The following is a 24,907-nucleotide window of genomic DNA, read 5'->3' as shown; positions in this document are numbered from 1 at the left end:
GCAGACAGAGTCGGGGAAGCGAGGGCCTCGGTGCCCCGCAGGGTTCCCTGTCCCAAGGGACCGGGCACCCAGTCTCCCACAGGTGCTGTGACTCCCGGTTGGGAGCCACGCTGTCTTGGATCCCAGCTCAAGACCCGTCCTGAAATCATGCTGCCATGTGTCTCCTCCAGCCAGTGCTCGCCCAAGGCAGGACCCCACAGACCTGCTGATCAGGCCCTAAAATACAGGTTTCTGCGAAGACGGTGCAGCCAAAGGCCCTGGTGAGAAGCAGGGAACTGCATACCAAGACTGATATGAAAAACAATGCTTAGCAGGTGGAAGGATACGCATGGAGGGAAATAGCTGGGTCCTGGGGTTTGGTCCCAGCATTCGCTGTTTGCAGCTTTCAACAACAGCAGCAGCAGAAGCATTTCTCAGAGAAGCCTGAAGCTTAGCCCAAAGGCAATCCTTTGGCCGCGCCTCCATCTGTCAAACTTCATGTCTTCTGTTCACCTCCCACCTTCCCTCATCTGCTGATGTGCTCGGAGGAAACCTTCTCCCTGCCGTCACTCAGCATCCTCCTCCCACAGCGGTCATTGCTTCCCGGAGACCCCTGCTTCCCTTTGTTTTCTTTCTTCTGTCCTTTGCTTTGGTGAAGTCAGCCGCACCAGCAGAAATTGCAGTGCACGAGTCACAGAATCACAGAATCACAGAATGGTAGGGGTTGGAAGGGACCTCTGTGGGTCATCTAGTCCAACGCCCCTGCCGAAGCAGGGTCACCTACAGCAGGCTGCACAGGACCTTGTCCAGGCAGGGCTTGAATATCTCCGGAGAAGGAGACTCCACAGCCTCTCTGGGCAGCCTGTTCCAGGGCTCCGTCACCCTCAGAGGGAAGAAGTTCTTCCTCATGTTCAGTTGGAACTTCCTCTGCTTCAGTTTGTGCCCATTGCCCCTTGTCCTGTCGTTGGGCACTACTGAAAAGAGTTTGGCCCCATCCTCCTGACACCCACCCTTGAGATATTTGTAAGCATAAGCATATATAAGCACGGTGGAGAGCTCCAGCTCAACAGGGCCTAGGCAGGTGATGGTGGTAGTCCCCCATTGCAGGGTCACCTCCTTGGGGGTGTTGGTGTCTTTGGGGTGCATGTAAGCATGCGGACACCCCAGCCTGCACAACCACATGTGGCAAGTGGGCTTGGTCAGGTTTCTCTGCATTTGCCTTCTTGGGGAAGCCAACAGAAGCAGCCAGTGAGCATTTTGTATGGTGGTGGGTGCTTTGCCCACCTGGGGATGGGGGAGGCAGCAAGGAGGGATGAAGTCATGATTTGAGTTGGAACAAGCGGAGGAGCATAGAGAGTTGTCATGGAAAAAGGAAGACTGGTGTGAATTGCAAGCGAGTGGGACGGTCAGAAGTGGAAGCCCTGGGTGGTGTGGAGCTTGTAATAAGGTTAGAGGGGACTGGTAGTGGCTGGAGGATTGCTGGGTCAGCAAGTTCCCAGCACATCAATCTGTGGCTTCTCTGCACATCCAGACCAGAAGACAAAAATCCTGGTGACTCACAGGAGTGGGACAGGGTGAAGAGACAGATCCACTGCCAGTGCCTTTGATGGGTTGCAAGAGGTGTATCCCACCCCAGCACCTGGGTGCCAAGCTAAGGGCAATGCCAGGAGGGTGAGCTGGCCTCAACAGCCAGCGTCCCTCATCCTCCTCACCGGGGCAAGGACTCCTGGCCAGAGCGCTTGGGGACACGTGTCCTGGAGCCAGCCAGGTGGAGAGACAGAGCGCCTGGAGCTGGGAGCCTGCAGGCATGGCAGACTGAGACGGGACTTGTTTGCCAATACAAATCTCCTTCCTCGCCCACCAAAGCCTTGCAACACAATTTCCCTCCAACGCAGAGAGGACACCTGCTCTCAGGAGGAAGGGGAGAGAAAGTGGTTGCACGGCTGGGAGAAGAGGAGGGAGAGGGCACTGCCAAGAGGACATCCCTCCCCAGGCACCCACCAGCTGACTGCAGGGCAGAGGCTTGCCTTGGTCTCTCGGGTCGCCCTCCCTGCCATACAAGAGCCCTGCTCCAGCCTGGGGACCCAGACAGGAGATGGCTCAGCAAGGGCTCCGCTCCTTCCCCAGGGTTGCAAATCTCATAAACCAGGAAAATAAAAGGCCACCCATGCATGTGAGTCACCGGGGATGGAGCACGCAAATCAGAAGGTGCTGGCATCTCGATCTGGTCCTCCTGGTGCTACACCTGTGGGAGTGGGGCTCACAGGGCTTGCACCCCGGTGAGCCCGCAGCCCTGTGGGCTCTGCCGGTGCCGTGCCTCACCCTGAGCCCAAATCATCGCCAGACACCGCTCCCGGCTGTCCTACACCCCCTTCTCCTCTGAGCTTCTCCCCCCGAGGAGAGCAGCCCATGGGGAGAGACAGGGATGAGCGCAATGAGAGCAGAGCCCAAATCCCAGTGGTTTACTAGGTCCTGGGAGCGAAATACTGGGGGATTTGCATTTCAGACTCCAGGAATCATTCGAACAAATATTCCAGGGCTGTCAGTTCGTGTTTGCTGAGAATCGGGTATCTGCACGCTTCCCGAAGAGAACGGCGATCTGCTTATCGCTGCGTGAGGTGCTAGCACTGGGTGCGTGGGGCTGAAGAGGCCAGGCAGCCGTGGGGGGTTACGTGACCTGGAAATCGGGGGGCTGCAGCCTCTCCTCCCACCTCTGCCTGTGGCTGATCCTTCCTCCCGACTCCCCGTGGGTCGGCTCGCGGGGTTTGGATGAGCCCCAGGGAGGGAACCCTCGCTCAGGCGCAGCCTGCGACGTGATATAATTAGTGCAATTAGGGTGGGCTGTCTGAAAATCAGCTCGTTGCCTGCATGGAGGGGGGTCCCCACCAGCCAGGGCTCCCGCAAGAATTCGGCTTCCCACCCCGGCACAGCCACCGGCAGCCCTACCCCGGGGATTGCGTCCAGATGAAATTCCCCTGGCCTGCCCCACAGCCGTCCTCCCGGTCCTGCTCCCCATGGCACCCGTGGGAGCACCCTGCTGACCCCCAAGGCTGGCAGCTCCTGGGGGACGGGAAAAGGGAACGGCTGGGGGTATCTCCCGGTAACCCAGCACTCGCTGCTCCCGTCCTTTGTGCCAAAGCCACACCGGCACCCGTGGGGCAGGGGAGAGGGAGATCGTTAGCCCTGGGACCATGTCAAATGGGTCTCTGAGGGGTGCTGGTGGGAGATGGGGGCACCCCAGAGACACCACCCCGTGCCCAGCCCCATGAGTGGATGGAGCACAGGGGCTGAGGGCAGAGAGGGTGGCTCTGCCCCGGCTCGTTGGTCTAGGGGTATGATTCTCGCTTCGGGTGCGAGAGGTCCCGGGTTCAACTCCCGGACGAGCCCTGCTTTTGGGCACCCACCTTCCCTGCCAGCACCAGCTGTGACCGGGGCATGGTCAGGGCAGCTGTGCCCACAATATTGGGGATCAGTGCCATGTCCCCATGGGCAGATGGACTGCCAGGAGCAAGGTCCTGCCTGTGCAGGGGGGATGTAGCTCAGCGGGAGAGCGCTTGCTTTGCATGCAAGAGGCCCTGGGTTCAACCCCCAGCATCTCCATGGCCTTTTACCTCCCCAGATGCCCGTCCCTGCTGGCCACGGGGCTGGCAGAGCCCCCCAGGCACCCCAGAAAAGCATGGCTGGCCTGGGGGCTGCTTCCTGGCACCCACAGGCTGCAGGTGTGCCGGGGGAAAACCACAGCCTCAGCTGCACCCTTCACCCCCAAATATGGGGGGCAGAGGGGCTGGGTGCGTAAAATGGGGTGCAGCACCCCGGCTCGTTGGTCTAGGGGTATGATTCTCGCTTTGGGTGCGAGAGGTCCCGGGTTCAACTCCCGGACGAGCCCTCCTTTTGGGCACAGCCCGTGCCAGCACTCGACCCCTCCTGGGTGGGGAAGGGGCTGTTGGGGCAGTGGGGGATGGCAGAGCTGGGCCTTGCTGCCACCGCGTCCCTGCTGGGCAGCTCTGCCCGGGGCAGAAGCCGATAGCTGGAAAAGGAACCGGCCACCGGCATTTCCAAGGAGCAAGGAGGAGAAACCCTGGTGTGAGTGTGTGACCAGCTTCAGGGACGTGCCACGCAGCAAGGAAGATGTTTCCCATGAGTACCAGCCGTTAACCCTCTACCCCGCAGGCCAGCTGAGATTTCAGGGAAGAAAAGCGTGGAGATGCTGGGGGTTGAACCCAGGGCCTCTTACATGCGAAGCAAGCGCTCTCCCGCTGAGCTACATCCCCTCTGAGTGCGGATGCCCAGGCAGGGTGTACTGTCCTCAGCACTGCAGCAGCAAAGTCCACCCGTGGTAAAACCCTTGCTGGCTGGAGAAGCATCCCCCTGGCCACGCAATGGGGTGAGGTTTGCAGGCGGCAGGGATGAAGACCCCTAATGAGGGGTTTGTTCCGAAAGGAGGGCTTGTCCGGGAGCTGAACCCCGGACCTCTTGCACCCACTGCTCGAATCACACCCCCAGACCAACGAGTGGGGTGCGCTGCTGGGACCCAGCCCAGATCCTGGCTGCCATGGCCCAACGGCCCTGGGCCCCTCCAAACCTGCCCTGGTCAAGCTGGGACCATTTTCCCATTCTCCTGGGACTGGGGAAGTGTCCGCAGTGCCCGGTGCATCCCTGCACACCCCCAGCCCCGCTCTGCTCCCCAGGGGGTGGCGGCACGGCCCAGCCCCACACAGTGGTGCCTGGGGTCCTGGGCAGCCCTGCCCCCCCTGCACCCCAGTGCCCGGCACAGGCTGGGGGTGCCTTGGGGTGCAGCACCCCGGCTCGTTGGTCTAGGGGTATGATTCTCGCTTAGGGTGCGAGAGGTCCCGGGTTCAACTCCCGGACGAGCCCTCCTTTTGGGGCACCCACCGACAGCCTCAGCCCCCCAGGGACGGGCACGGACACGGTGACATCCCCACGGGGCAGCTCTGCCCGGGACAGCGGTGCTGGCTGCGGGCAGGGCGATGGCACCGCACCCGCGGCTCCCGACGCAGCTCGGCCGCCTGCCCTGGCACAGCTATGGGCTGCCCCTCACCCAGGGGCTGCGTCCCAGGACCATGGCCCGAGCCTACCCCAGAGACACCCCAGAGACACCCCCTTTCCTGGACCCATGGCAACCTGGGGCACTCGAGGGTCACCCAGTGCCTGCAAAGCACCGGAGCCCACGTCCAGCAGCTCCAGGGGCTGGGGCAGGAAGCAGCGGCAGGGATTTTCTGGGAGTGAAGAGAAAGCCAGGTGAGAGGGGGAGATTGGCTTTGGGGGTCACCTTAGGAGGGAGAAGGGCGAGGGGCGATGGTGCAAGGGTGCGGCCAATCCAGGGCCCGGAGGTGGTTTTGAAGAGGAAAACCCCTGGGGGAGGTGGGGATTGGAGGTGGTGGCACGAACACCCTGCTGTCACCTCCAGCTGCCGGCGGAGAGGACCAGGGATGGGCAGAGGGATGTCCCTGCTCCCAGAGTGTGCCAAGGGCTGCACAGAGCACCAGCTGCCCCCCGAAACCCCCAGAGGTGTGGGGCACAGGGGCTGGGGGTGCGTTGGGGTGCAGCACCCCGGCTCGTTGGTCTAGGGGTATGATTCTCGCTTTGGGTGCGAGAGGTCCCGGGTTCAACTCCCGGACGAGCCCTCCTTTTGGGGCACCCACCTTCCCCGGGGGCCCCTGGGACCATGGCGCAAGCTGGGCACGGCGAGGGCAGCGCTGGGCGGCAGAGGGGGGGTTGCCCTGTCCTGGGTGGGCAGGTCCCCGTGGTCAGGACGGAGCCCCAAGAGGAGTCAGGGTGTTCCCCGAGGGTCTGCTGGTGGGGTCGGGTGGGGTGGGTGAGAGCAGGGGCAGCGGTGGGCAGTGGGTGAGCGCTGGGGGTGAGGGGGCTGGGTGAGGCCCCCAGGGCTGGCTGTGCAGGGGGACGTAGCTCAGCGGGAGAGCGCTTGCTTTGCATGCAAGAGGCCCTGGGTTCAACCCCCAGCATCTCCATGGCCTTTTGCCTCCCCACAGCCCCCTCTCTGCTGGCTGCGGGGCTGGCAGAGCCCCCCAAACCCCCCAGAAAAGCCCTGGGGCTGCCCATGGCCCTTTCTGTCCCCTGCCCGGGCTCTGTGCCCTGTGGTGGCATCTTGACTCTGTTCACCAGGGGAGCTCGGGGTGAATGTTGGTGTTGCAGGAGCTGCCGAGCTGGGGAGGCCACCCATCCCCATGTGCCGGGCAGCATCGCCCTGCCCGTGCCCTGTCCCTGCAGGGTGGGTGGCCGGCCGTGGGTGCCCAAAGGAGGGCTCACTGGGGAGCCCAGCATGCCCAGTGCAGGTAGGAGCTGCCCCACAGCGCTGCCTCTCCCTCCCCTCTGCCCTCCGGCCGTCGGCTCCCCCAGCTCCCCCGGGGGTGATGCAGGGGGCGATGATGGGGACCCATGTGGCATCTCGGCTAAATGGCCCACAGCTCCCAGCCACTCCCCTCGATGGCTGCTCCCTCGCCTCTCCCGGGTCTGCAAAGCCTGGAAAACACCGGGAGGGGATCTTGTGCCCCTCCTGCCCCAGGGCCATCACAGCCCCATCCTGGGCCATCGTGGGTCTCCATCTGCAGCCCTGGCTCCCCCTGTCCCAGCCCATCCTGGCTGCCCCCCTTATCCTGGGAAGCGGGGAAGTCTCCGGAGTGGCCGGGACAGCGGGCAGCACCTGGGTCCCGGCTGTGGTGGGACCGTCCACGCAGCAGGGACGTGGCCGAGTTTGGGAGGCCACCCATCCCCATGTGCCGGGCAGCATCACCCTGTCCGTTCCCCATCCCCGGGGGGCTGTGGCTGTCGGTGGGTGCCCCAAAAGGAGGGCTCGTCCGGGAGTTGAACCCGGGACCTCTCGCACCCTAAGCGAGAATCATACCCCTAGACCAACGAGCCGGGGTGCTGCACCCCAAGGCACCCCCAGCCTGTGCCGGGCACTGGGGTGCAGGGGGGGAAGGGCTGCCTGGGGACCCCAGGCACCACTGTGTGGGGGCTGGGCCTTGCTGCCACCCCCTGGGGAGCAGAGCGGGGCTGGGGGGTGTGCGGGGATGCACCGGGCACTGCGGACACTTCCCCAGTCCCAGGAAAACGGGAGCGCCCCGGGCGACTGGGATAGATTTTGAGGTGCCAAGGCAGTGGAAGGCAGGGTGCAGAGGGAGCCGCACGGTGCCCCCGGCCGGGGCTGTGATGGGCCCGGGGAAGGAGGGGCACAGGACCCCCAGGGCTTTTCCAGGTTTGGTAGACGTGGGAGAGGTGCCGACGTGGCATTTTCCCTGGATGCGGAGTGGACTCCACCACATCGCCCTGTGCCTCGTCCCTGGGGAGCTGGGGGAGCCGCTGGCTGGGGAGCAGAGGGGAGGGAGAGGCAGCGCCATGGGCAGCCCCCAGCTGCCTGTGCGGTGCCTGGGGCCATGGGGACTTGATCTGAGCCCTCCTTTGGGCACCCACGGCCCTGCTCCCACCCAGCTGTTCCCACCAGCACCCACGTTCACCTCAAGAGACACCCAGAGCCCCGTGGGAAGGCAAACAAGGTGACCCCATGCCCTGCAGTTCTGGGCAGGGGACGGAGAGGACTGTGGGCATTTCCTCAGCCCTGCGGGTAACAGGACACATCCCCAGTCCAGCTGTGCCCGCAGGTAGCCCCAGGGCTTTTCTGGGGGGTCTGGGGGGCTCAGCCTACCCCACAGCCGGCAGAGAGGGGGCTGTGGGGAGGCAAAAGGCCATGGAGATGCTGGGGGTCGAACCCAGGGCCTCTTGCATGCAAAGCAAGCGCTCTCCCGCTGAGCTACATCCCCCTGCACAGCCAGCCCTGGGGGCCTGACCCAGCCCCCTCACCCCCAGCGCTCACCCACTGCCCACCGCTCGAATCACACCCCCAGACCAACGAGCCGGGGTGCCCAGCTGGGACCCAGCCCAGATCCTGGCCGCCATAGCCCAATGGCCCTGGGCCCCTCCAAACCTGCCCTGGCCATGCTGGGACCATTTTCCCATTTTCCTGGGAACTGGGGAAATGTCCCGAGTAGCCGGTGCATCCCCGCACACCCCCGCAGCCCTGCTCTGCTCCCCAGGGGGTGGTGGCATGACCCATCCCCAAAATCGGTACCCAGGGCCCCAGAGTCCCCGGGCAGTCCTGCCCCCCCTGCACCCCAGTGCCCGGCACAGGCTGGGGGTGCCTTGGGGTGCAGCACCCCGGCTCGTTGGTCTGGGGGTATGATTCTCGCTTCGGGTGCGAGAGGTCCCGGGTTCAACTCCCGGACGAGCCCCCCTTTTGGGGCACCCACCTTCCCCGGGGGCCCCTGGGACCATGGCGCAAGCTGGGCACGGCGAGGGCAGCGCTGGGTGGCAGAGGGGGGGTTGCCCCGTCCTGGGTGGGCAGGTCCCCGTGGTCAGGACGGAGCCCCGAGAGGCGTCAGGGTGTTCCCCGAGGGTCTTCTGGTGGGGTCGGGTGGGGTGGGTGAGAGCAGGGGCAGCGGTGGGCAGTGGGTGAGCGCTGTGGGGTGAGGGGGCTGGGTGAGGCCCCCAGGGCTGGCTGTGCAGGGGGACGTAGCTCAGCGGGAGAGCGCTTGCTTTGCATGCAAGAGGCCCTGGGTTCAACCCCCAGCATCTCCATGGCCTTTTGCCTCCCCACAGCCCCCTCTCTGCTGGCTGCGGGGCTGGCAGAGCCCCCCAAACCCCCCAGAAAAGCCCTGGGGCTGCCCATGGCCCTTTCTCTCTCCTGCCCGGGCTCTGTGGGGTGTGGTGGCATCTTGACTCTGTTCACCAGGGGGGCTCGGGGTGAATGTTGGTGTTGCAGGAGCTGCCGAGCTGGGGAGGCCACCCATCCCCATGTGCCGGGCAGCATCGCCCTGCCCGTGCCCTGTCCCTGCAGGGTGGGTGGCCGGCCGTGGGTGCCCAAAGGAGGGCTCACTGGGGAGCCCAGCATGCCCAGTGCAGGTAGGAGCTGCCCCACAGCGCTGCCTCTCCCTCCCCTCTGCCCTCCGGCCGTCGGCTCCCCCAGCTCCCCCGGGGGTGATGCAGGGGGCGATGATGGGGACCCATGTGGCATCTCGGCTAAATGGCCCACAGCTCCCAGCCACTCCCCTCGATGGCTGCTCCCTCGCCTCTCCCGGGTCTGCAAAGCCTGGAAAACACCGGGAGGGGATCTTGTGCCCCTCCTGCCCCAGGGCCATCACAGCCCCATCCTGGGCCATCGTGGGTCTCCATCTGCAGCCCTGGCTCCCCCTGTCCCAGCCCATCCTGGCTGCCCCCCTTATCCTGGGAAGCGGGGAAGTCTCCGGAGTGGCCGGGACAGCGGGCAGCACCTGGGTCCCGGCTGTGGTGGGACCGTCCACGCAGCAGGGACGTGGCCGAGTTTGGGAGGCCACCCATCCCCATGTGCCGGGCAGCATCACCCTGTCCGTTCCCCATCCCTGGGCAGCTGTGGCTGTCGGTGGGTGCCCCAAAAGGAGGGCTCGTCCGGGAGTTGAACCCGGGACCTCTCGCACCCTAAGCGAGAATCATACCCCTAGACCAACGAGCCGGGGTGCTGCACCCCAAGGCACCCCCAGCCTGTGCCGGGCACTGGGGTGCAGGGGGGGAAGGGCTGCCTGGGGACCCCAGGCACCACTGTGTGGGGCTGGGCCGTGCTGCCACCCCCTGGGGAGCAGAGCGGGGCTAGGGGTGTGCGGGGATGCACCGGGCACTGCGGACACTTCCCCAGTCCCAGGAAAACGGGAGCGCCCCGGGCGACTGGGATAGATTTTGAGGTGCCAAGGCAGTGGAAGGCAGGGTGCAGAGGGAGCCGCACGGTGCCCCCGGCCGGGGCTGTGATGGGCCCGGGGAAGGAGGGGCACAGGACCCCCAGGGCTTTTCCAGGTTTGGTAGACGTGGGAGAGGTGCCGACGTGGCATTTTCCCTGGATGCGGAGTGGACTCCACCACATCGCCCTGTGCCTCGTCCCTGGGGAGCTGGGGGAGCCGCTGGCTGGGGAGCAGAGGGGAGGGAGAGGCAGCGCCATGGGCAGCCCCCAGCTGCCTGTGCGGTGCCTGGGGCCATGGGGACTTGATCTGAGCCCTCCTTTGGGCACCCACGGCCCTGCTCCCACCCAGCTGTTCCCACCAGCACCCACGTTCACCTCAAGAGACACCCAGAGCCCCGTGGGAAGGCAAACAAGGTGACCCCATGCCCTGCAGTTCTGGGCAGGGGACGGAGAGGACTGTGGGCATTTCCTCAGCCCTGCGGGTAACAGGACACATCCCCAGTCCAGCTGTGCCCGCAGGTAGCCCCAGGGCTTTTCTGGGGGGTCTGGGGGGCTCAGCCTACCCCACAGCCGGCAGAGAGGGGGCTGTGGGGAGGCAAAAGGCCATGGAGATGCTGGGGGTCGAACCCAGGGCCTCTTGCATGCAAAGCAAGCGCTCTCCCGCTGAGCTACATCCCCCTGCACAGCCAGCCCTGGGGGCCTGACCCAGCCCCCTCACCCCCAGCGCTCACCCACTGCCCACCGCTCGAATCACACCCCCAGACCAACGAGCCGGGGTGCCCAGCTGGGACCCAGCCCAGATCCTGGCCGCCATAGCCCAATGGCCCTGGGCCCCTCCAAACCTGCCCTGGCCATGCTGGGACCATTTTCCCATTTTCCTGGGAACTGGGGAAATGTCCCGAGTAGCCGGTGCATCCCCGCACACCCCCGCAGCCCTGCTCTGCTCCCCAGGGGGTGGTGGCATGACCCATCCCCAAAATCGGTACCCAGGGCCCCAGAGTCCCCGGGCAGTCCTGCCCCCCCTGCACCCCAGTGCCCGGCACAGGCTGGGGGTGCCTTGGGGTGCAGCACCCCGGCTCGTTGGTCTGGGGGTATGATTCTCGCTTCGGGTGCGAGAGGTCCCGGGTTCAACTCCCGGACGAGCCCCCCTTTTGGGGCACCCACCTTCCCCGGGGGCCCCTGGGACCATGGCGCAAGCTGGGCACGGCGAGGGCAGCGCTGGGTGGCAGAGGGGGGGTTGCCCCGTCCTGGGTGGGCAGGTCCCCGTGGTCAGGACGGAGCCCCGAGAGGCGTCAGGGTGTTCCCCGAGGGTCTTCTGGTGGGGTCGGGTGGGGTGGGTGAGAGCAGGGGCAGCGGTGGGCAGTGGGTGAGCGCTGTGGGGTGAGGGGGCTGGGTGAGGCCCCCAGGGCTGGCTGTGCAGGGGGACGTAGCTCAGCGGGAGAGCGCTTGCTTTGCATGCAAGAGGCCCTGGGTTCAACCCCCAGCATCTCCATGGCCTTTTGCCTCCCCACAGCCCCCTCTCTGCTGGCTGCGGGGCTGGCAGAGCCCCCCAAACCCCCCAGAAAAGCCCTGGGGCTGCCCATGGCCCTTTCTCTCTCCTGCCCGGGCTCTGTGGGGTGTGGTGGCATCTTGACTCTGTTCACCAGGGGGGCTCGGGGTGAATGTTGGTGTTGCAGGAGCTGCCGAGCTGGGGAGGCCACCCATCCCCATGTGCCGGGCAGCATCGCCCTGCCCGTGCCCTGTCCCTGCAGGGTGGGTGGCCGGCCGTGGGTGCCCAAAGGAGGGCTCACTGGGGAGCCCAGCATGCCCAGTGCAGGTAGGAGCTGCCCCACAGCGCTGCCTCTCCCTCCCCTCTGCCCTCCGGCCGTCGGCTCCCCCAGCTCCCCCGGGGGTGATGCAGGGGGCGATGATGGGGACCCATGTGGCATCTCGGCTAAATGGCCCACAGCTCCCAGCCACTCCCCTCGATGGCTGCTCCCTCGCCTCTCCCGGGTCTGCAAAGCCTGGAAAACACCGGGAGGGGATCTTGTGCCCCTCCTGCCCCAGGGCCATCACAGCCCCATCCTGGGCCATCGTGGGTCTCCATCTGCAGCCCTGGCTCCCCCTGTCCCAGCCCATCCTGGCTGCCCCCCTTATCCTGGGAAGCGGGGAAGTCTCCGGAGTGGCCGGGACAGCGGGCAGCACCTGGGTCCCGGCTGTGGTGGGACCGTCCACGCAGCGGGGACGTGGCCGAGCTGGGGAGGCCACCCATCCCCATGTGCCGGGCAGCATCACCCTGTCCGTTCCCCATCCCTGGGCAGCTGTGGCTGTCGGTGGGTGCCCCAAAAGGAGGGCTCGTCCGGGAGTTGAACCCGGGACCTCTCGCACCCTAAGCGAGAATCATACCCCTAGACCAACAAGCCGGGGTGCTGCACCCCAAGGCACCCCCAGCCTGTGCCGGGCACTGGGGTGCTGGGGGGGAAGGGCTGCCTGGGGACCCCAGGCACCACTGTGTGGGGCTGGGCCTTGCTGCCACCCCCTGGGGAGCAGAGCGGGGCTGGGGGTGTGCGGGGATGCACCGGGCACTGCGGACACTTCCCCAGTCCCAGGAAAACGGGAGCGCCCCGGGCGACTGGATAGATTTTGAGGTGCCAAGGCAGTGGAAGGCAGGGTGCAGAGGGAGCCGCACGGTGCCCCTGGCCGGGGCTGTGATGGGCCCGGGGAAGGAGGGGCACAGGACCCCCAGGGCTTTTCCAGGTTTGGTAGACCCGGGAGAGGTGCCGACGTGGCATTTTCCCTGGATGCGGAGTGGACTCCACCACATCGCCCTGTGCCTCGTCCCTGGGGAGCTGGGGAGCCGCTGGCTGGGGAGCAGAGGGGAGGGAGAGGCAGCGCCATGGGCAGCCCCCAGCTGCCTGTGCGGTGCCTGGGGCCATGGGGACTTGATCTGAGCCCTCCTTTGGGCACCCACGGCCCTGCTCCCACCCAGCTGTTCCCACCAGCACCCACATTCACCTCAAGAGACACCCAGAGCCCCGTGGGAAGGCAAACAAGGTGACCCCGTGCCCTGCAGTTCTGGGCAGGGGATGAAAAGGGCTGTGGGATTTCCTCAGCCCTGTGGGTGCCAGGAGGCATCCCCAGTCCAGCTGTGCCCGCAGGCAGCCCCAGTGCTTTTCTGGGGCATCTGGGGGGCTCAGCCTACCCCACAGACCATAGAGAGGGGGCTGTGGGGAGGCAAAAGGCCATGGAGATGCTGGGGGTTGAACCCAGGGCCTCTTGCATGCAAAGCAAGCGCTCTCCCGCTGAGCTACGTCCCCCTGCACAGCCAGCCCTGGGGGCCTCACCCAGCCCCCTCACCCCCCAGCGCTCACCCACTGCCCACCGCTGCCCCTGCTCTCACCCACCCCACCCGACCCCACCAGCAGACCCTCGGGGAACACCCTGACGCCTCTCGGGGCTCTGTCCTGACCACGGGGACCTGCCCACCCAGGACGGGCCAACCCCCCCTCTGCCGCCCAGCGCTGCCCTCACCGTGCCCAGCTTGCGCCATGGTCCCAGGGACCCCGGGGAAGGTGGGTGCCCAAAAGGGGGGCTCGTCCGGGAGTTGAACCCGGGACCTCTCGCACCCAAAGCGAGAATCATACCCCTAGACCAACGAGCCGGGGTGCTGCACCCCAAGGCACCCCCAGCCTGTGCCGGGCACTGGGGTGCTGGGGGGGCAGGGCTGCCCGGGGACCCCAGGCACCACTGTTTGGGGCTGGGCCGTGCCGCCACCCCCTGGGGAGCAGAGCGGGGCTGGGGGTGTGCGGGGATGCACCGGGCACTGCGGACACTTCCCCAGTCCCAGGACAGTGGGGGTGCCCGGGGGGATTGGGGTGCCCGGGGCGGGGGGCAGGTGTCCCCCCCGGGGGCTGGGTGCTGGGGCTGTGATGGCCGAGGGGTGAAGGCGTTGGACTCGAAATCCAATAGGGTTTCCCTGCGCAGGTTCGAATCCTGCTCACAGCGACAGGTTTTGCCTGCCACCCCAGTGCCCACACTGGGCATCCTTGAGCAGCTCTCCCCCAGCATCCCTGAGTGCTGGTGGTCCTGGTGCTGCACCCGGGGCAGGAGCAGGATGTCCCATCCAGTGGCCACAGCGTGGTGCTGTGCCCTGCAGCTGCTTTTCTTCATGGGGCATCACCTACTCCTAGCAATTAATTGGCACTTGTGGGTAATTAGTGTCGTGGGCTGGCTCTCGTTAGCAAGCAGGAGCTGCTCCAGGCACAGAAAGGCCAGTACCACGTTGTTTATCCCTCTGGCCACAGATCGATGCGGTTAATGAGAAACCTCAGGTGGGAGAAGGGGCAATGGGCTGGGTGCCGGGAGGATTTTGCTCCGCTGTGGGACGGGAAAGAGCAGGAAAACCCACAGGGCGTGCGGGGCCGCAGGGTGCCGGCAGACCCTGGGACCATGGCCAAGCTGGTGGAGTGCGTCCCCAACTTCTCGGAGGGAAATAACAAGGAGGTGAGGAGCGCGGAGGGGCTAAGGGGTGGCTGACCATGGAGCGTGGATGGCTGGGCTGCACCCGCTGCCAGACTCAGCCCTGCCTCCTTGGAAGTTCTGTGCACTTCTCCCTGCCTGGCTAATGCCAAAAATGCCCAAAGGCAACCCCTGCTCCCTTTTGGCACCTCCGTGAGAAGTGGGGGCTTGGACCTCCCCTCCCCACTGCCTGCAGGGTGCTGTAGCACCAGGGCTCATGGTGGTCTGGCATACCCTCTTAGAGAAATGTCTCTTGCAGTTGTTGTGTCAAAACCCATCGCCCAGGTTAATGGGATCTGTGCTGGGCATCAGCCCTAGGCTGAACTTTGGCCCTGCTGCGGGCAGGGGAGTTCAGCAAACCCCAAATTGCAACAAAAGCACTGCTTCCTCCATGGAACAGGCTTTGCAGAGCCAAACCTGTTTTGAAGCTGGCAGGGGACAGTATCCTCAGGAACAGCAATTTGTGATGGTGGTCTCCGACGTGCAGCAGCGGCCAGGCGGCTCTGCCCCACCGCGGTGGGTTTGGGGCTCGCTGGGAGCCAGGGTTGTCCCAGACCTCCTGGGTAGGAGTGGGATGGTCGTGCCTTTGGAAACCGCATCCTCTGCTGTGCCTGGCTGCATCCCCACAGCTCGTGGAGTCATCCGCAACCCCAGCACCAGCGGGAAAGGGGAGAGCTGAGAAAAGGGGTCCCCCACCTTGCAAAGCTGGGGCTGTGCCGAGGATCCGGCCAGCTGAGCCACCTTGCTCCCCTCCACTGCCCGGTAGGTGATCGATGCGCTGGGGCAAGCCATCTCCGGAACACCAGGCTGCACGCTGCTGGACGTGGACGCCGGCGCCTCCACCAACCGCACCGTCTACACCTTCGTGGGGTCTCCCAAAGCCGTCGTCGAAGGGGCACTGAGTGCGGCCCGCGTGGCTGGGCAGCTCATCGACATGAGCCGGCACACGGGTGAGCTCGGGGGCGGCGCGGGAGCCGACCTGGCGCGGAGCTTCCCTCGGCTGCGGTGCATGGCTGGCTCCGAGTGCACCTTGCGTGGCTGGAGCTAATATCAGCTGCTGGTGGCCAAACGCAGCCTGTTCCTGCACCTGCAGCAAGCAACGCTGCCAGGGTGGATGGTGGTGGGACCAGGATGGGTGGTGGTGGGACCGTGCAAAGCTCTTGCTCATCCTCCTGATCCAGGCAGGCTGAATCCCTGGCTGTTCCTGGGCTGGAGTAGACATGACTGGCGCAAGAGCAACTTTCCTCACGGTGGCAGTGCCCAGTCTGCAACAGACACTGGGAAAGGGCCCTCAGCCCTTCTTGTCTGCTTGCACTTCCCAGCTTCCATCCTTCCATCTTCCCTGTCCTCAGGTGAACACCCTCGCATGGGGGCCCTGGACGTCTGCCCCTTCGTGCCAGTGATGAACGTCAGCATGGAGGAGTGCATCACCTGCGCCCACATCTTTGGGCAGCGCTTGGCAGCGGAGCTGGGGGTGCCTGGTGAGTGAGGGCTGGGGACCTCTGCCCGTTCTGTCCTGCCCCACATGCTTCCAGCTGTGGGGAAACCAGACCTTGTTATATGACGTGCCACCAGCCCCTACCTGGTGGTGTCCACCCCTGGCTCTGTCTTGCAGTTTACCTGTATGGAGAGGCAGCGCAGGAGGACAGCAGGAAAGCTCTGCCCGCCATCCGCGCCGGGGAGTACGAGGCACTCCCCGAGAAGGTGAGCCGTGGCTGGGCAGAGTCAAGCTGTGTCTCTCTGGCTTCAGGGAGGGTGCTGGGGTCTGAACATGAGGAAGAACTTCTTCCCTCTGAGGGTGATGGAGCACTGGAACAGGCTGCCCAGGGAGGTTGTGGAGTCTCCTCCTCTGGAGATATTCAAGACCCGCCTGGACGAGGTCCTGTGCAGCCTGCTGTAGGTGACCCTGCTTCGGCAGGGGGGTTGGACTAGATGACGCACAGAGGTCCCTTCCAACCCCGAACATTCTGTGATTCTGCAGTCCCTCTGCACCGAGAGGAGCTGATGAAATGCTTTGGGTGCTGCTGAACATGGAGGTGGATGTGGTAGATGCCGGCTGGGGAGGGAGATGTCATCCCCAGAAAGGTGGCTCATGCTATCCGATAGTGCCAGCCCACGCATTCTCCTCCCCAGCTTGCAAAGCCAGAGTGGGCGCCTGATTTTGGGCCCCCAACCTTTGTCCCCCGGTGGGGTGCCACGGTGACGGGTGCCCGGAGCTTCCTTATCGCGTACAACGTCAACCTGCTGTGCACCAAGGAGCTGGCTCACCGCATCGCCCTCAACCTCCGTGAGCAGGGTCGAGGTCCCAACCAGGTACCCCTGTGCTGGCGGCACACTGGGAGCAGACCCGCTCGCCCCCGCACCTCCTGGGCCATGCCTTGACTTATGATGGGTCTTGGTAGCCTGGACGCTTGAAGAGGGTGCAGGGCATTGGCTGGTATTTGGAGGAAGAGAATATAGCCCAGGTTTCGACCAACCTGCTGGACTTTGAGACCACGCCGCTCCACGCTGTCTACGAGGAGGTCTGCCGAGATGCGGAGGTGGGTGGGGTGGGGTGGGGTGGCACTCCACGCTTGTTTCAGTGGGGGCTTTGCAGAGGATGTGTCCCTCCAAGTTTTTATCCCCATCCCTAGGTCAGGCTCTGCTTTATCTCATGTTTTATCTCACTGAACACAAAACCCCCAAAAGCTCAGCAATTTGCTGCTGGTCCTTAGGTCCTCCATTTAAGGCTTTTCCATGAGCCCCACAGGTCCTGGGAAGGGACGAGGACCACTGGGCTGGGGTAGCAGCAGTGGCAGGGCAGGTGGCTCTGGGGACAGTCACATTTCTGATGTCCTTCGCAGGCACTGAACCTCCCTGTGGTGGGGTCCCAGCTGGTGGGGCTTGTTCCCAAGAAGGCCATGCTGGACACAGCTGAATTTTACATCAAGAAGGAAAACCTCTTCATCCTGGAGGAGGAGCAGAAGATCAGACTGGTAACGTGGCTCCTCCCGGTACCAAGACAAGGGTGGGATCATGAGAGACACCACCACCCCCAGAACCCCCATCAGCCTCCCAAAGTGCCACAGAGCAGAGATTTGGGACCACAGCAGTCCCCATGCAGGAGTCTTGTCTCCAGGGATAGTGCAGGGAGGGCACAGCGAGAGGGACAAGTTGCTTTATTGTTCTGAGGACGCTGAGGTGCTCATGGAGCAGAGAGCCCACCCTGTGAGGACAGAGTGCGGGCAGCAGCTGCCCAGCTTGCCAGCATGGAGGCCAGGAGAGGAAGGAGACCTCCCCAGAGCTCAAGGGCAGTGCGTGACGTTATGGGAAGCTGCCCCAGGACCGGCGTAAGCTGGAAACCAGGAGACAGGCTCTGCTTTCCAGCTGGAGGAGGGAGGGACTTTTCCACCCTATGGGGAATGAGCTAGATAAGAGCAAGCTAATCATTTATCGGTGCGGTTTCCAGTCGTTTTGTAGGTGGCCACATGCCGTCCCAAAGTCTGGGATGGGCTGGGCTGGTGACGCCGGCTGTCCTCTCCCTGCATGGTGGCCTGAGCAACTCTGTCCTAGGGGTTGATCACCCATAGTTAATTAACAGCAGGGAATGAGAAGGCAATGGGACTTTTCGCGACGGGGCTGACGTGGTGGTGCTGCTCCTTGCAGGTGGTCAGCCGGCTGGGCCTGGACTCCCTGTCTCCGTTTCACCCCCGGGAGCGTATCATCGAGTAGGGACCCCATCCTGCTTCTCATCGTGGTGCCCACCCCTGCCTAGACGGGGGGATCCCGCTGCCTGCGTCTTGCACTCAGCTTGTTTTGGGAGTGGTGCCTGCACCCAGCTCCTCTTCACACCCAGGAGACATCTCTGCTGGGTGTTCTGTGGGCGCGGGGTGGTCCCTGCTCCCAAACGCTGACGGTTGTGGATGGGGAAGGGGGGGGAGGGGTATCCAGGTCACTCAGGCGGGCAATGGCAGCAGGTTTTGTGGACAAACTGGAGCATGTACACGTTAAATCTTCCACCCCATCCCAAATTTCACTGCTTCTGGCTCGCACGCTGCCCTCCAGGGAGAGACACAGTGCTGCAGCGCCCGGTGTGAAACACATCTGCGGGGGAGAGGGAGGGAAAGCCACCCCTGCCAAGGTGATGTCAGGATGGGCACTTTAAGTCCTTCTTGTCCCCCTCTGTGGACATGGCTGTAGGGGTGTTTCTGTCCCACCAAATGCTGTTTGCTTGAGCCCACCCTGTCTAATGCAGAGCAACCCCTCCACCCCACCAGGACATGCTCTCCAGCTGCATGTCTATCCCCATGGGGCTCCTTGTCCTCTCCCCGACCCACCTGCTGAGTTTTTTTGGCTAACACCCTTCTCAGCCACCCACAGAGCCAAGGGGTGGAGGGAAACCTGTTGGAAGGGGCAGTGAGAAGGGACTGGGGAGTGGTGGTAGGTGTCCTTGCACCCGGGCGGCTCTGACCCACAGGGCCACTGTGCCGCAGATACCTGGTGCAGGCAGGAGAGGTGGATGGGGGACTGGTGGCCAAGCCACTGGGTGCCTTTGTGCGAGCAGTCGGTGGGAGGTCGGCAGCGCCGGGAGGAGGCTCCGTGTCTGCAGCCGCGGCCGCCCTGGTACGTGTCCCACGGCAGGATGGGGTCCCTGCCTGCCTGGGGGTCCTCTGGGTGTGCCAAGCCCCCAAGGGGAGCTGGCACAGTGGTAGTTATGGGTGTTGTGTCCTGATGGAGCGTTTATCCCCATGCCCTCGCAGGGAGCAGCGCTGGGCTGCATGGTGGGGCTGATGAGCTACGGGAAACGGCAGTTTGAGGAGCTGGACCCCATCATGAGGAAGCTGATCCCTCCCTTCCACCAGGCCATGGACGAGCTGGTGGCGATGGTGGATGCTGACTCCCGTGCCTTCAGCAGCTACATGGTGAGGTCCCACCAGTGGTGGATGTCCCATGGGGAAGTGGGGGGTCTGGGAAGGGAGGGCTGGCATCGCTGCACCCTGGTGTCCTTAGGAGAGGGGCTGGGACCTTGGCCCAAGCCAGAGCCCGGGGAAGGGACATCATCACCTAAAGGAGGTCTGCAAGAGCATCAGAGCTATTGGGTCTGCCCTGGCCCCAGTGCAAGGCATGTGGGGTCTTGGAGCAAATGGTAGCAGATCTGCTTTGCTTTGCCTGCAGGAAGCTGTGAAGCTGCCAAAAAGCACCCCTGAGGAGCAGAAGAGGTGAGCCGGGCTGGCAGGGACCTGCAGGCTGGGGGAGCACAGCCACCCAGCGCTCATCCCGGGGCTGTCCCCCCTCCCAGACGTGCGGCTGCCATGCAAGATGGGCTGAAGACGGCCGTGAGGGTGCCGTGTGCCCTGGCAGAGAAGGTGAGCGGGCTTTGGCCCGCTCTGACGGAGCTGTCTCGCCACTGCAACCTGGCTTGCAAATCTGACATCCAGGTATGGCCCTGGGCTCACGTGCTGCCCCGACTGGGGCTTTAGAGGCTGCTGGGCTCACCGCTTTTCCATGAAAGGTGTCCCATCATGTCCTGACCTGCAGGATGCATCTCTCCAGCCGTGCTTCCCAAACTGGCCCATGGTTTCCTCCAGCTATCTTTTTGGCAGCTTGCAGCCTTTCCAGGAGAGCTGATGTCCACCAGCCCTTGCCTGAGTTTTCCCACATGTGTCACAAGGCCATGATGTGTTTCCCACTGCTGGAGGCACACCTGGGGTGGAAAATACTGGGTTGGAAAGTGTTGTGGGCTGCTGGGTCGTGGAGGGTGGGAGTCCTGCAGTGTAAGGGTCTGCCCTGCTGCAGGACTGTCTGGTGATGCTCCGGTTCAGCAGGAGAGCTTCTCATAAGCCTCTTCCTAGGTGGGAGCCAAAATGATGGAAGCAGCTGTGTTTGGAGCCTACTTCAATGTCATGATCAACCTCAAAGACATAACAGATGAGAAGTTCAAGCTTGCGGTAAGCAGGGGCCCCACGTGTGCCCCAGCCCTGGTGGCGGAGATGAGGTGGGACAGAGATGGACATGAAGCCCCTGGGACCTCCCATGCCTGGGCATCCCCTCCCTTTGCCACCAGTGGGATGCATGGGGTGGATGGTAGACGTCTCTTCTGTCCTGTCAGGTGACAAAAGATGCACCTTCTCTCTCCCCATGCAGATGTCACAGAAGGTCTCCGGACTGCTGGAGGAGGCAAAGCAAGGCTCTGCGCTCGTGCTGGCACTGCTGGAGAAGCGGGTGGCCTGAGGGGAGCTGGGGGCTCTGCAGGAGTAAATACAGCTGGGAAATAAGCTCGTCCATGTCTGGGCTCCTTCAGTATCCACCTTGGGAGAGCTGCTCCACTCAGGCAGATCCCAGCGTCATGTCTCCTATGGGCTTTTCCCTGGCTAAGGGTGATTTTTGCCACCTGGGGCTTGCCTTCATCCCTCCATCCCTGAGGCAGAAGGAGCTGGCTGGGCTGGAAGTGCCTGGGGCCACAGGGCTCCATGGGAGGGGATGGCAGGGGGCCTATGGTGCTGCCCAGGAGGAGATCCCCTTGTGTTGACACCTCCTGACCCTGCAGTCCCCTGTGTGTTTGTGTGCCCAGCCCACAGGTCCCTGCCCGCAGGGCTGGGGCAGGGCCTGGTGCAGTCCCTTTCTGCGAGGTGCCTTTTTTGCCGGTGCATGATGAGACCAGCCCGTTGCGTTGCTCGCTGGCCCGGGAAGGGAGAGGAGCTCCAAAAAGTGGGGCAGCGTCAGTGGCTGTTAGCAGGGAGACGAGGATGGGAGGGGAGCTCTGCCCCCTCCTCATAGATGCCCGAGGGGAATCTCTGAGCATCAGGGCTCCCAGCCCTGCTTCCGTTGACCGGGTTTAACAGCAGATATCACAGAATGTTCGGGGTTGGAAGGGACCTCTGTGGGTCACCTAGTCCAACCCGCCTATCGAAGCAGGGTCACCTACAGCAGGCTGCACAGGACCTTGTCCAGGCGGGTCTTGAATATCTCCAGAGAAGGAGACTCCACAACCTCCCTTGGCAGCCTGTTCCCGGGTTCCGTCACCCTCAGAGGGAAGAAGATCTTCCTCATGTTCAGATGGAAGATATCTCCTCCACCCACACACCACAACATCACCCTGAGCAGTAACACGGAGGGTTGTTAGCTGGACCCCATGCCTTGCCATCCTGCAGCAGCACCTGTGGGATGGTGACCCCCCCCCCCCCCCCCCCCCCCCCCCCCCCCCCCCCCCCCTCCTCCATGCTGGGGGCACCAAGCCAAGGTTCACAGCGGTCATGCCTGACTCACCCCATCACCTGACACCGGGAGGTTGAAACCACCACTCTCCGTTGCCTGTTTTTATCTGCCCTGCGGGACCTTTGTGCCAGCTGGGAGCGGCATGTTGACATTTCTGTGTGCCCATGGTGACGGCTGTGGTGCAGGGAGTGGTGTGGCCAGTTTCACTGCTGGTTGGTGTCACCCCTGCCCGCCGCACCCCTCGTCGCCTGGGCAGAGCCCCGGTATTTAGCGGGTGCCCGCTGCCCCGGGAGAGTCGTGCCTAGGACAGCGATCGGGAGTGCTGCTGTCGGAGGGTGCTGCCAGCATCGCCGCTGCTGGGAGATTTTCTGGCAGGTTGGGTGAGCGAAAGCGTCTCCCCGAGGCAGCAGCGCCTGGCAGGGCACAGGGCAGCCGAGGAGCACGGGGGCAGTGGGGCCATGGGCCAGGGTACGCAGTCCCCGTGGCTGGCACTGCACCAAGACATGGTGTCCCCAGCCCTTTGTGGTCCACAAGGACGTGGGCTGGGCACCCAGGCTCATCCAGAGTCAGTTTATTATTTCCATTAATGATGGAAACCATGCGCCTGGGCTTTGGGAATGTACAGAGGTGGGAACAGTCACTTCTGGGGGTCAGTGCTGTCACCCAAAGCTATGGGGCGGCTGTCAGGCTCTGCAGGGAGATGGCACTCTCGGGGAAGCGAGCGCGGTCTCTGTGCCTGTGGCAGAGGAGCCGGATCCTGGCTGCTGGCAGGGCAATGACATCCCCGTGACGGGAGGTGCGACGAGGGAGCGCTGACGGTGCCTGTTCTTCTCTTGCAGCTTGGGGGCCGCGGAGGATGTGGAACCCCAACCCAGGTGAGGGACCGTGGGGCTGGGGCAGGGCGGTGGGTACTACACGGCCGTCGGGCTCCGGGAGGGGCTTGGTGCAATTGCCAGGGGCACCCAGGGGGAATTGCCTACGTACCAAAGGGGAGTGGGGCATCATTTGTGAGGAGGGGGTAGTCTGAAAGGGGTCCTTTGGGTGCTCTGGCGCACCAGCATTGCCTGTCCAGGGAGAGGCTGGCTCTGTTCTCTAACAGCTCCCCTCTGCTTCCTAGGTGCACCCGGAGGGGTGCCACCACCGCCAGTTGAAATTTGCCCGCCTAACTCTGTGGGTTACCGTTTTACTATCACTTCAGCAGGTGCCCACTCCGGCTGCGCTCCAGTGCAGCCTGTTCCTCCAGGGCCCTGTCCTCCGGGACCCCCAGCCTGCTTTCCTGGTGGCCCCCCTCCACCTGGCCCGTGCCCACCGGGGCATCACTGCCATGGGCACCACCACCCGGGGCATCACTGCCACGGGCACCCCCCGCCAGGACATCACCCCCATGGGCATCCTCCGCCAGGACATCACCCCCACGGGCATCCCCCGCCGGGGCATCACCCTCATGGGCACCACCATCCGGGGAAGCCGGGATGCCCACCGTGCCCCCCTGGCTGCCATGACAAGCACCATGACAAGCACCATAAGAAGCAGAAGAAGCACAAAAAGAAGCACGGCAAGGTAAGAGTGAGGTGGCGGATCCCTCTGAATCTCTGCTGTGGTTCTTTGGACACCCCCACGTGTGCCACTGCATCCAGCCTGGGCAGCTGGGACTCCCCTGTCCCGCTCCGCAGAGGCTGGAGGGAGCTGCCAACACCTCAGTGGCTTTGTCTTCAGACATGGAGGCTCCTGTTTGGTTAATAAATAGGCAAGCATGAGTCATTTCAAGTGAGGCTTTGGCAATTGAAGTTCCTTGAAGCCACTCAGAACGGTGGCACAGCTCAGGGTGCACCTCGTGGTGTACTAAATTCGAGGACTTTGTCCCGCTCACATGAGAAGTTGTGTCTGTGTGAGGGACATTTGCTCAGTGTCCCACAGCAGAAGAGCAGTTCAGTTCCCTCTTAAAAATCACAAAAAACAAAGACAAAAAAGAGAAAAGTGGTGGAGGAGATGCAAAAGGAGATGCTGCAGGAAATGCCATTCTGGGGGAGGTGGGGGGGGGCGGCGCATCTGGAGTAGGTCTGTGTGAGGGACTGCTAAACAAGACCCCCCCCCCCAGTTCCACCATCAGAGATAGGAGCATTTCCTGAAAAAAGCAAATCGTCAGCTCCTCTTGCTGCTTAACGGCTCGGAAAGTGATCTGCCTTGACATTTGCCCTCGCTGGCAGAGAGCAGGACCCTGCTGGAATTTGCTTAACTGGCCTGAACAGCCTTGTAAAATAGTAATAAAAAAAAATCGCCCTCCCATGACACGCCCATAATTATATTCTCCATGCGGAAAAGTAATGGCTCCAAACCCTGAGAAGCGATTTGTAGCAGCATTGCAATAAACATTGCGGTGGTGTTGTTAGTAGCTATTTTATCTTCAAGTCAAGGCATCCCGGCCGGGGTTTGCTGTCTGAGGCCGTGGTGCTGTGCCGACTCCCGCTCAGCCTCACCCTTCGCACGGCCCCGGGGCCTTGGCATCAGCTGATTCCTGGCTTGCAACCCAGCCAGCGCGCAGACCTGAGGGCAGCTGTGGTCCGCAAAGCGGGGTCGCTTACCCGCTGTGCGAGAAGCCAAACCACACGCAGAGCAGAGGTCTTGTCTTGATCGCATATTTTGCCCAGGTACGGGTGCTAGGCGGCGATTCCACAAAGCTAGCACACTGCTTGGCAGACTCACAAAGACTCCATACTCTTACAAAAACAAATTACCCGTTACATTCTGACTGGTTCATGGCGTTATATGCTTATCTTCAAGGTATATTCCTTCCTTGTCTAACTACGCCTGCTCACGTGCTGGCAGGGGGGTACAGTCTTTTTCATTCTGAACCGAGTTGGTAGTCGCCATCTCCCCCTGCTGCCTTTACCTTTTTCCTCGTTACCCTAGGTTTTTGATAACTTGATGCTTCTTTGGCAATCAACCACCTTTCGGTGCCTTCTGGGCTGGATGTTCCTCTTTCGTCAGCCTGTTAGCTCCTCTTCAAGGGCATAATTCTTAGTAAGGCATGCGTTGTTTATACAAAGCCTAAATTTAACGATGTCGCTAAGACCTAAGGATGCCTGCCCTGTATCACTACGCCCCAAGCTTAGTGATATGATCTAAACATTTCTGCCCGATATCACAGCCACCACCGCTGCAGGCTCAGCCTGGACCCAGCTGGGCGCCGGCAATGGGCACCCACCGCAGGATTGCTAACACCCATCAGAAATGGTGTGAAAGAGGGTTGTTTCCGCACTCTCCTAAAGTCATATTTATCTCTTCCAGAGCTCCAGTAGCAGCTCAAGCAGCAGCAGTTCCGACTGACTGAAGAGGACGTCTGCTACCCTCACGGTGGTGAAGCGATGAAACACGAAGACAAACACCCCAAAAAGATCAGCCTGCTTGTTGCTCCGCTCCTTTCCTCTTTCTCCAAGAATGGTGTTTTCCCTGCTTAATGATGTTCTTTGTTTTTGCTTGTAAATTCTTTGATCT

General features: G+C 63.1%; 1 protein-coding gene and 19 non-coding genes across 20 annotated transcripts; 12 read left to right on the top strand and 8 right to left on the bottom strand.

The window, feature by feature from the left end:
• The first annotated feature begins 3,294 nt into the window (after positions 1-3,294).
• On the top strand, positions 3,295-3,366 carry TRNAP-CGG (transfer RNA proline (anticodon CGG)). The gene has a single exon. It is a non-coding gene; the product is annotated as a tRNA-Pro (tRNA).
• Positions 3,367-3,507: 141 nt separating this feature from the next.
• Positions 3,508-3,579, top strand: TRNAA-UGC (transfer RNA alanine (anticodon UGC)). Its single transcript has one exon. It is a non-coding gene; the product is annotated as a tRNA-Ala (tRNA).
• A 214-nt stretch (positions 3,580-3,793) lies between these two features.
• On the top strand, positions 3,794-3,865 carry TRNAP-UGG (transfer RNA proline (anticodon UGG)). Its single transcript has one exon. It is a non-coding gene; the product is annotated as a tRNA-Pro (tRNA).
• A 313-nt stretch (positions 3,866-4,178) lies between these two features.
• Positions 4,179-4,250, bottom strand: TRNAA-CGC (transfer RNA alanine (anticodon CGC)). Its single transcript has one exon. It is a non-coding gene; the product is annotated as a tRNA-Ala (tRNA).
• Positions 4,251-4,782: 532 nt separating this feature from the next.
• Positions 4,783-4,854, top strand: TRNAP-AGG (transfer RNA proline (anticodon AGG)). Its single transcript has one exon. It is a non-coding gene; the product is annotated as a tRNA-Pro (tRNA).
• Positions 4,855-5,552: 698 nt separating this feature from the next.
• Positions 5,553-5,624, top strand: TRNAP-UGG (transfer RNA proline (anticodon UGG)). Its single transcript has one exon. It is a non-coding gene; the product is annotated as a tRNA-Pro (tRNA).
• A 273-nt stretch (positions 5,625-5,897) lies between these two features.
• TRNAA-UGC (transfer RNA alanine (anticodon UGC)) lies at positions 5,898-5,969 on the top strand. The gene has a single exon. It is a non-coding gene; the product is annotated as a tRNA-Ala (tRNA).
• An 838-nt stretch (positions 5,970-6,807) lies between these two features.
• TRNAP-AGG (transfer RNA proline (anticodon AGG)) lies at positions 6,808-6,879 on the bottom strand. The gene has a single exon. It is a non-coding gene; the product is annotated as a tRNA-Pro (tRNA).
• An 827-nt stretch (positions 6,880-7,706) lies between these two features.
• TRNAA-UGC (transfer RNA alanine (anticodon UGC)) lies at positions 7,707-7,778 on the bottom strand. The gene has a single exon. It is a non-coding gene; the product is annotated as a tRNA-Ala (tRNA).
• Positions 7,779-8,174: 396 nt separating this feature from the next.
• Positions 8,175-8,246, top strand: TRNAP-CGG (transfer RNA proline (anticodon CGG)). Its single transcript has one exon. It is a non-coding gene; the product is annotated as a tRNA-Pro (tRNA).
• Positions 8,247-8,520: 274 nt separating this feature from the next.
• On the top strand, positions 8,521-8,592 carry TRNAA-UGC (transfer RNA alanine (anticodon UGC)). Its single transcript has one exon. It is a non-coding gene; the product is annotated as a tRNA-Ala (tRNA).
• Positions 8,593-9,430: 838 nt separating this feature from the next.
• Positions 9,431-9,502, bottom strand: TRNAP-AGG (transfer RNA proline (anticodon AGG)). The gene has a single exon. It is a non-coding gene; the product is annotated as a tRNA-Pro (tRNA).
• An 825-nt stretch (positions 9,503-10,327) lies between these two features.
• TRNAA-UGC (transfer RNA alanine (anticodon UGC)) lies at positions 10,328-10,399 on the bottom strand. Its single transcript has one exon. It is a non-coding gene; the product is annotated as a tRNA-Ala (tRNA).
• A 396-nt stretch (positions 10,400-10,795) lies between these two features.
• Positions 10,796-10,867, top strand: TRNAP-CGG (transfer RNA proline (anticodon CGG)). The gene has a single exon. It is a non-coding gene; the product is annotated as a tRNA-Pro (tRNA).
• A 274-nt stretch (positions 10,868-11,141) lies between these two features.
• Positions 11,142-11,213, top strand: TRNAA-UGC (transfer RNA alanine (anticodon UGC)). Its single transcript has one exon. It is a non-coding gene; the product is annotated as a tRNA-Ala (tRNA).
• An 838-nt stretch (positions 11,214-12,051) lies between these two features.
• On the bottom strand, positions 12,052-12,123 carry TRNAP-AGG (transfer RNA proline (anticodon AGG)). Its single transcript has one exon. It is a non-coding gene; the product is annotated as a tRNA-Pro (tRNA).
• Positions 12,124-12,945: 822 nt separating this feature from the next.
• Positions 12,946-13,017, bottom strand: TRNAA-UGC (transfer RNA alanine (anticodon UGC)). Its single transcript has one exon. It is a non-coding gene; the product is annotated as a tRNA-Ala (tRNA).
• Positions 13,018-13,289: 272 nt separating this feature from the next.
• Positions 13,290-13,361, bottom strand: TRNAP-UGG (transfer RNA proline (anticodon UGG)). The gene has a single exon. It is a non-coding gene; the product is annotated as a tRNA-Pro (tRNA).
• Positions 13,362-13,623: 262 nt separating this feature from the next.
• On the top strand, positions 13,624-13,705 carry TRNAS-CGA (transfer RNA serine (anticodon CGA)). The gene has a single exon. It is a non-coding gene; the product is annotated as a tRNA-Ser (tRNA).
• Positions 13,706-14,038: 333 nt separating this feature from the next.
• Positions 14,039-20,477, top strand: FTCD (formimidoyltransferase cyclodeaminase). Its single transcript, XM_075430136.1, has 14 exons — positions 14,039-14,203; positions 14,985-15,168; positions 15,571-15,699; positions 15,834-15,922; positions 16,352-16,531; positions 16,621-16,758; positions 17,062-17,193; positions 17,864-17,925; positions 18,691-18,820; positions 18,958-19,119; positions 19,373-19,416; positions 19,497-19,635; positions 20,050-20,145; positions 20,342-20,477. The coding sequence occupies exons 1-14, from the start codon at positions 14,150-14,152 to the stop codon at positions 20,426-20,428; spliced, it is 1,626 nt and encodes a 541-aa protein (XP_075286251.1). The 5' UTR covers positions 14,039-14,149; the 3' UTR covers positions 20,429-20,477.
• Positions 20,478-24,907: the final 4,430 nt, after the last annotated feature.

Source organism: Opisthocomus hoazin, chromosome 9, assembly GCF_030867145.1.
Source record: "Opisthocomus hoazin isolate bOpiHoa1 chromosome 9, bOpiHoa1.hap1, whole genome shotgun sequence".
Lineage (NCBI taxonomy): Eukaryota > Metazoa > Chordata > Aves > Opisthocomiformes > Opisthocomidae > Opisthocomus > Opisthocomus hoazin.
This window is presented reverse-complemented; position numbering and strand designations above follow the sequence as displayed.

Coding starts and splice junctions, on each gene's coding strand:
- FTCD (XM_075430136.1), top strand. CDS start 14,150: ATGGCCAAGCTGGTGGAGTGCGTCCCCAACTTCTCGGAGGGAAATAAC. Junction 15,923..16,351: donor ACGAGGCACTCCCCGAGAAG/GTGAGCCGTGGC, acceptor TCTCCTCCCCAG/CTTGCAAAGCCAGAGTGGGC. Junction 18,821..18,957: donor CTGCAGCCGCGGCCGCCCTG/GTACGTGTCCCA, acceptor ATGCCCTCGCAG/GGAGCAGCGCTGGGCTGCAT.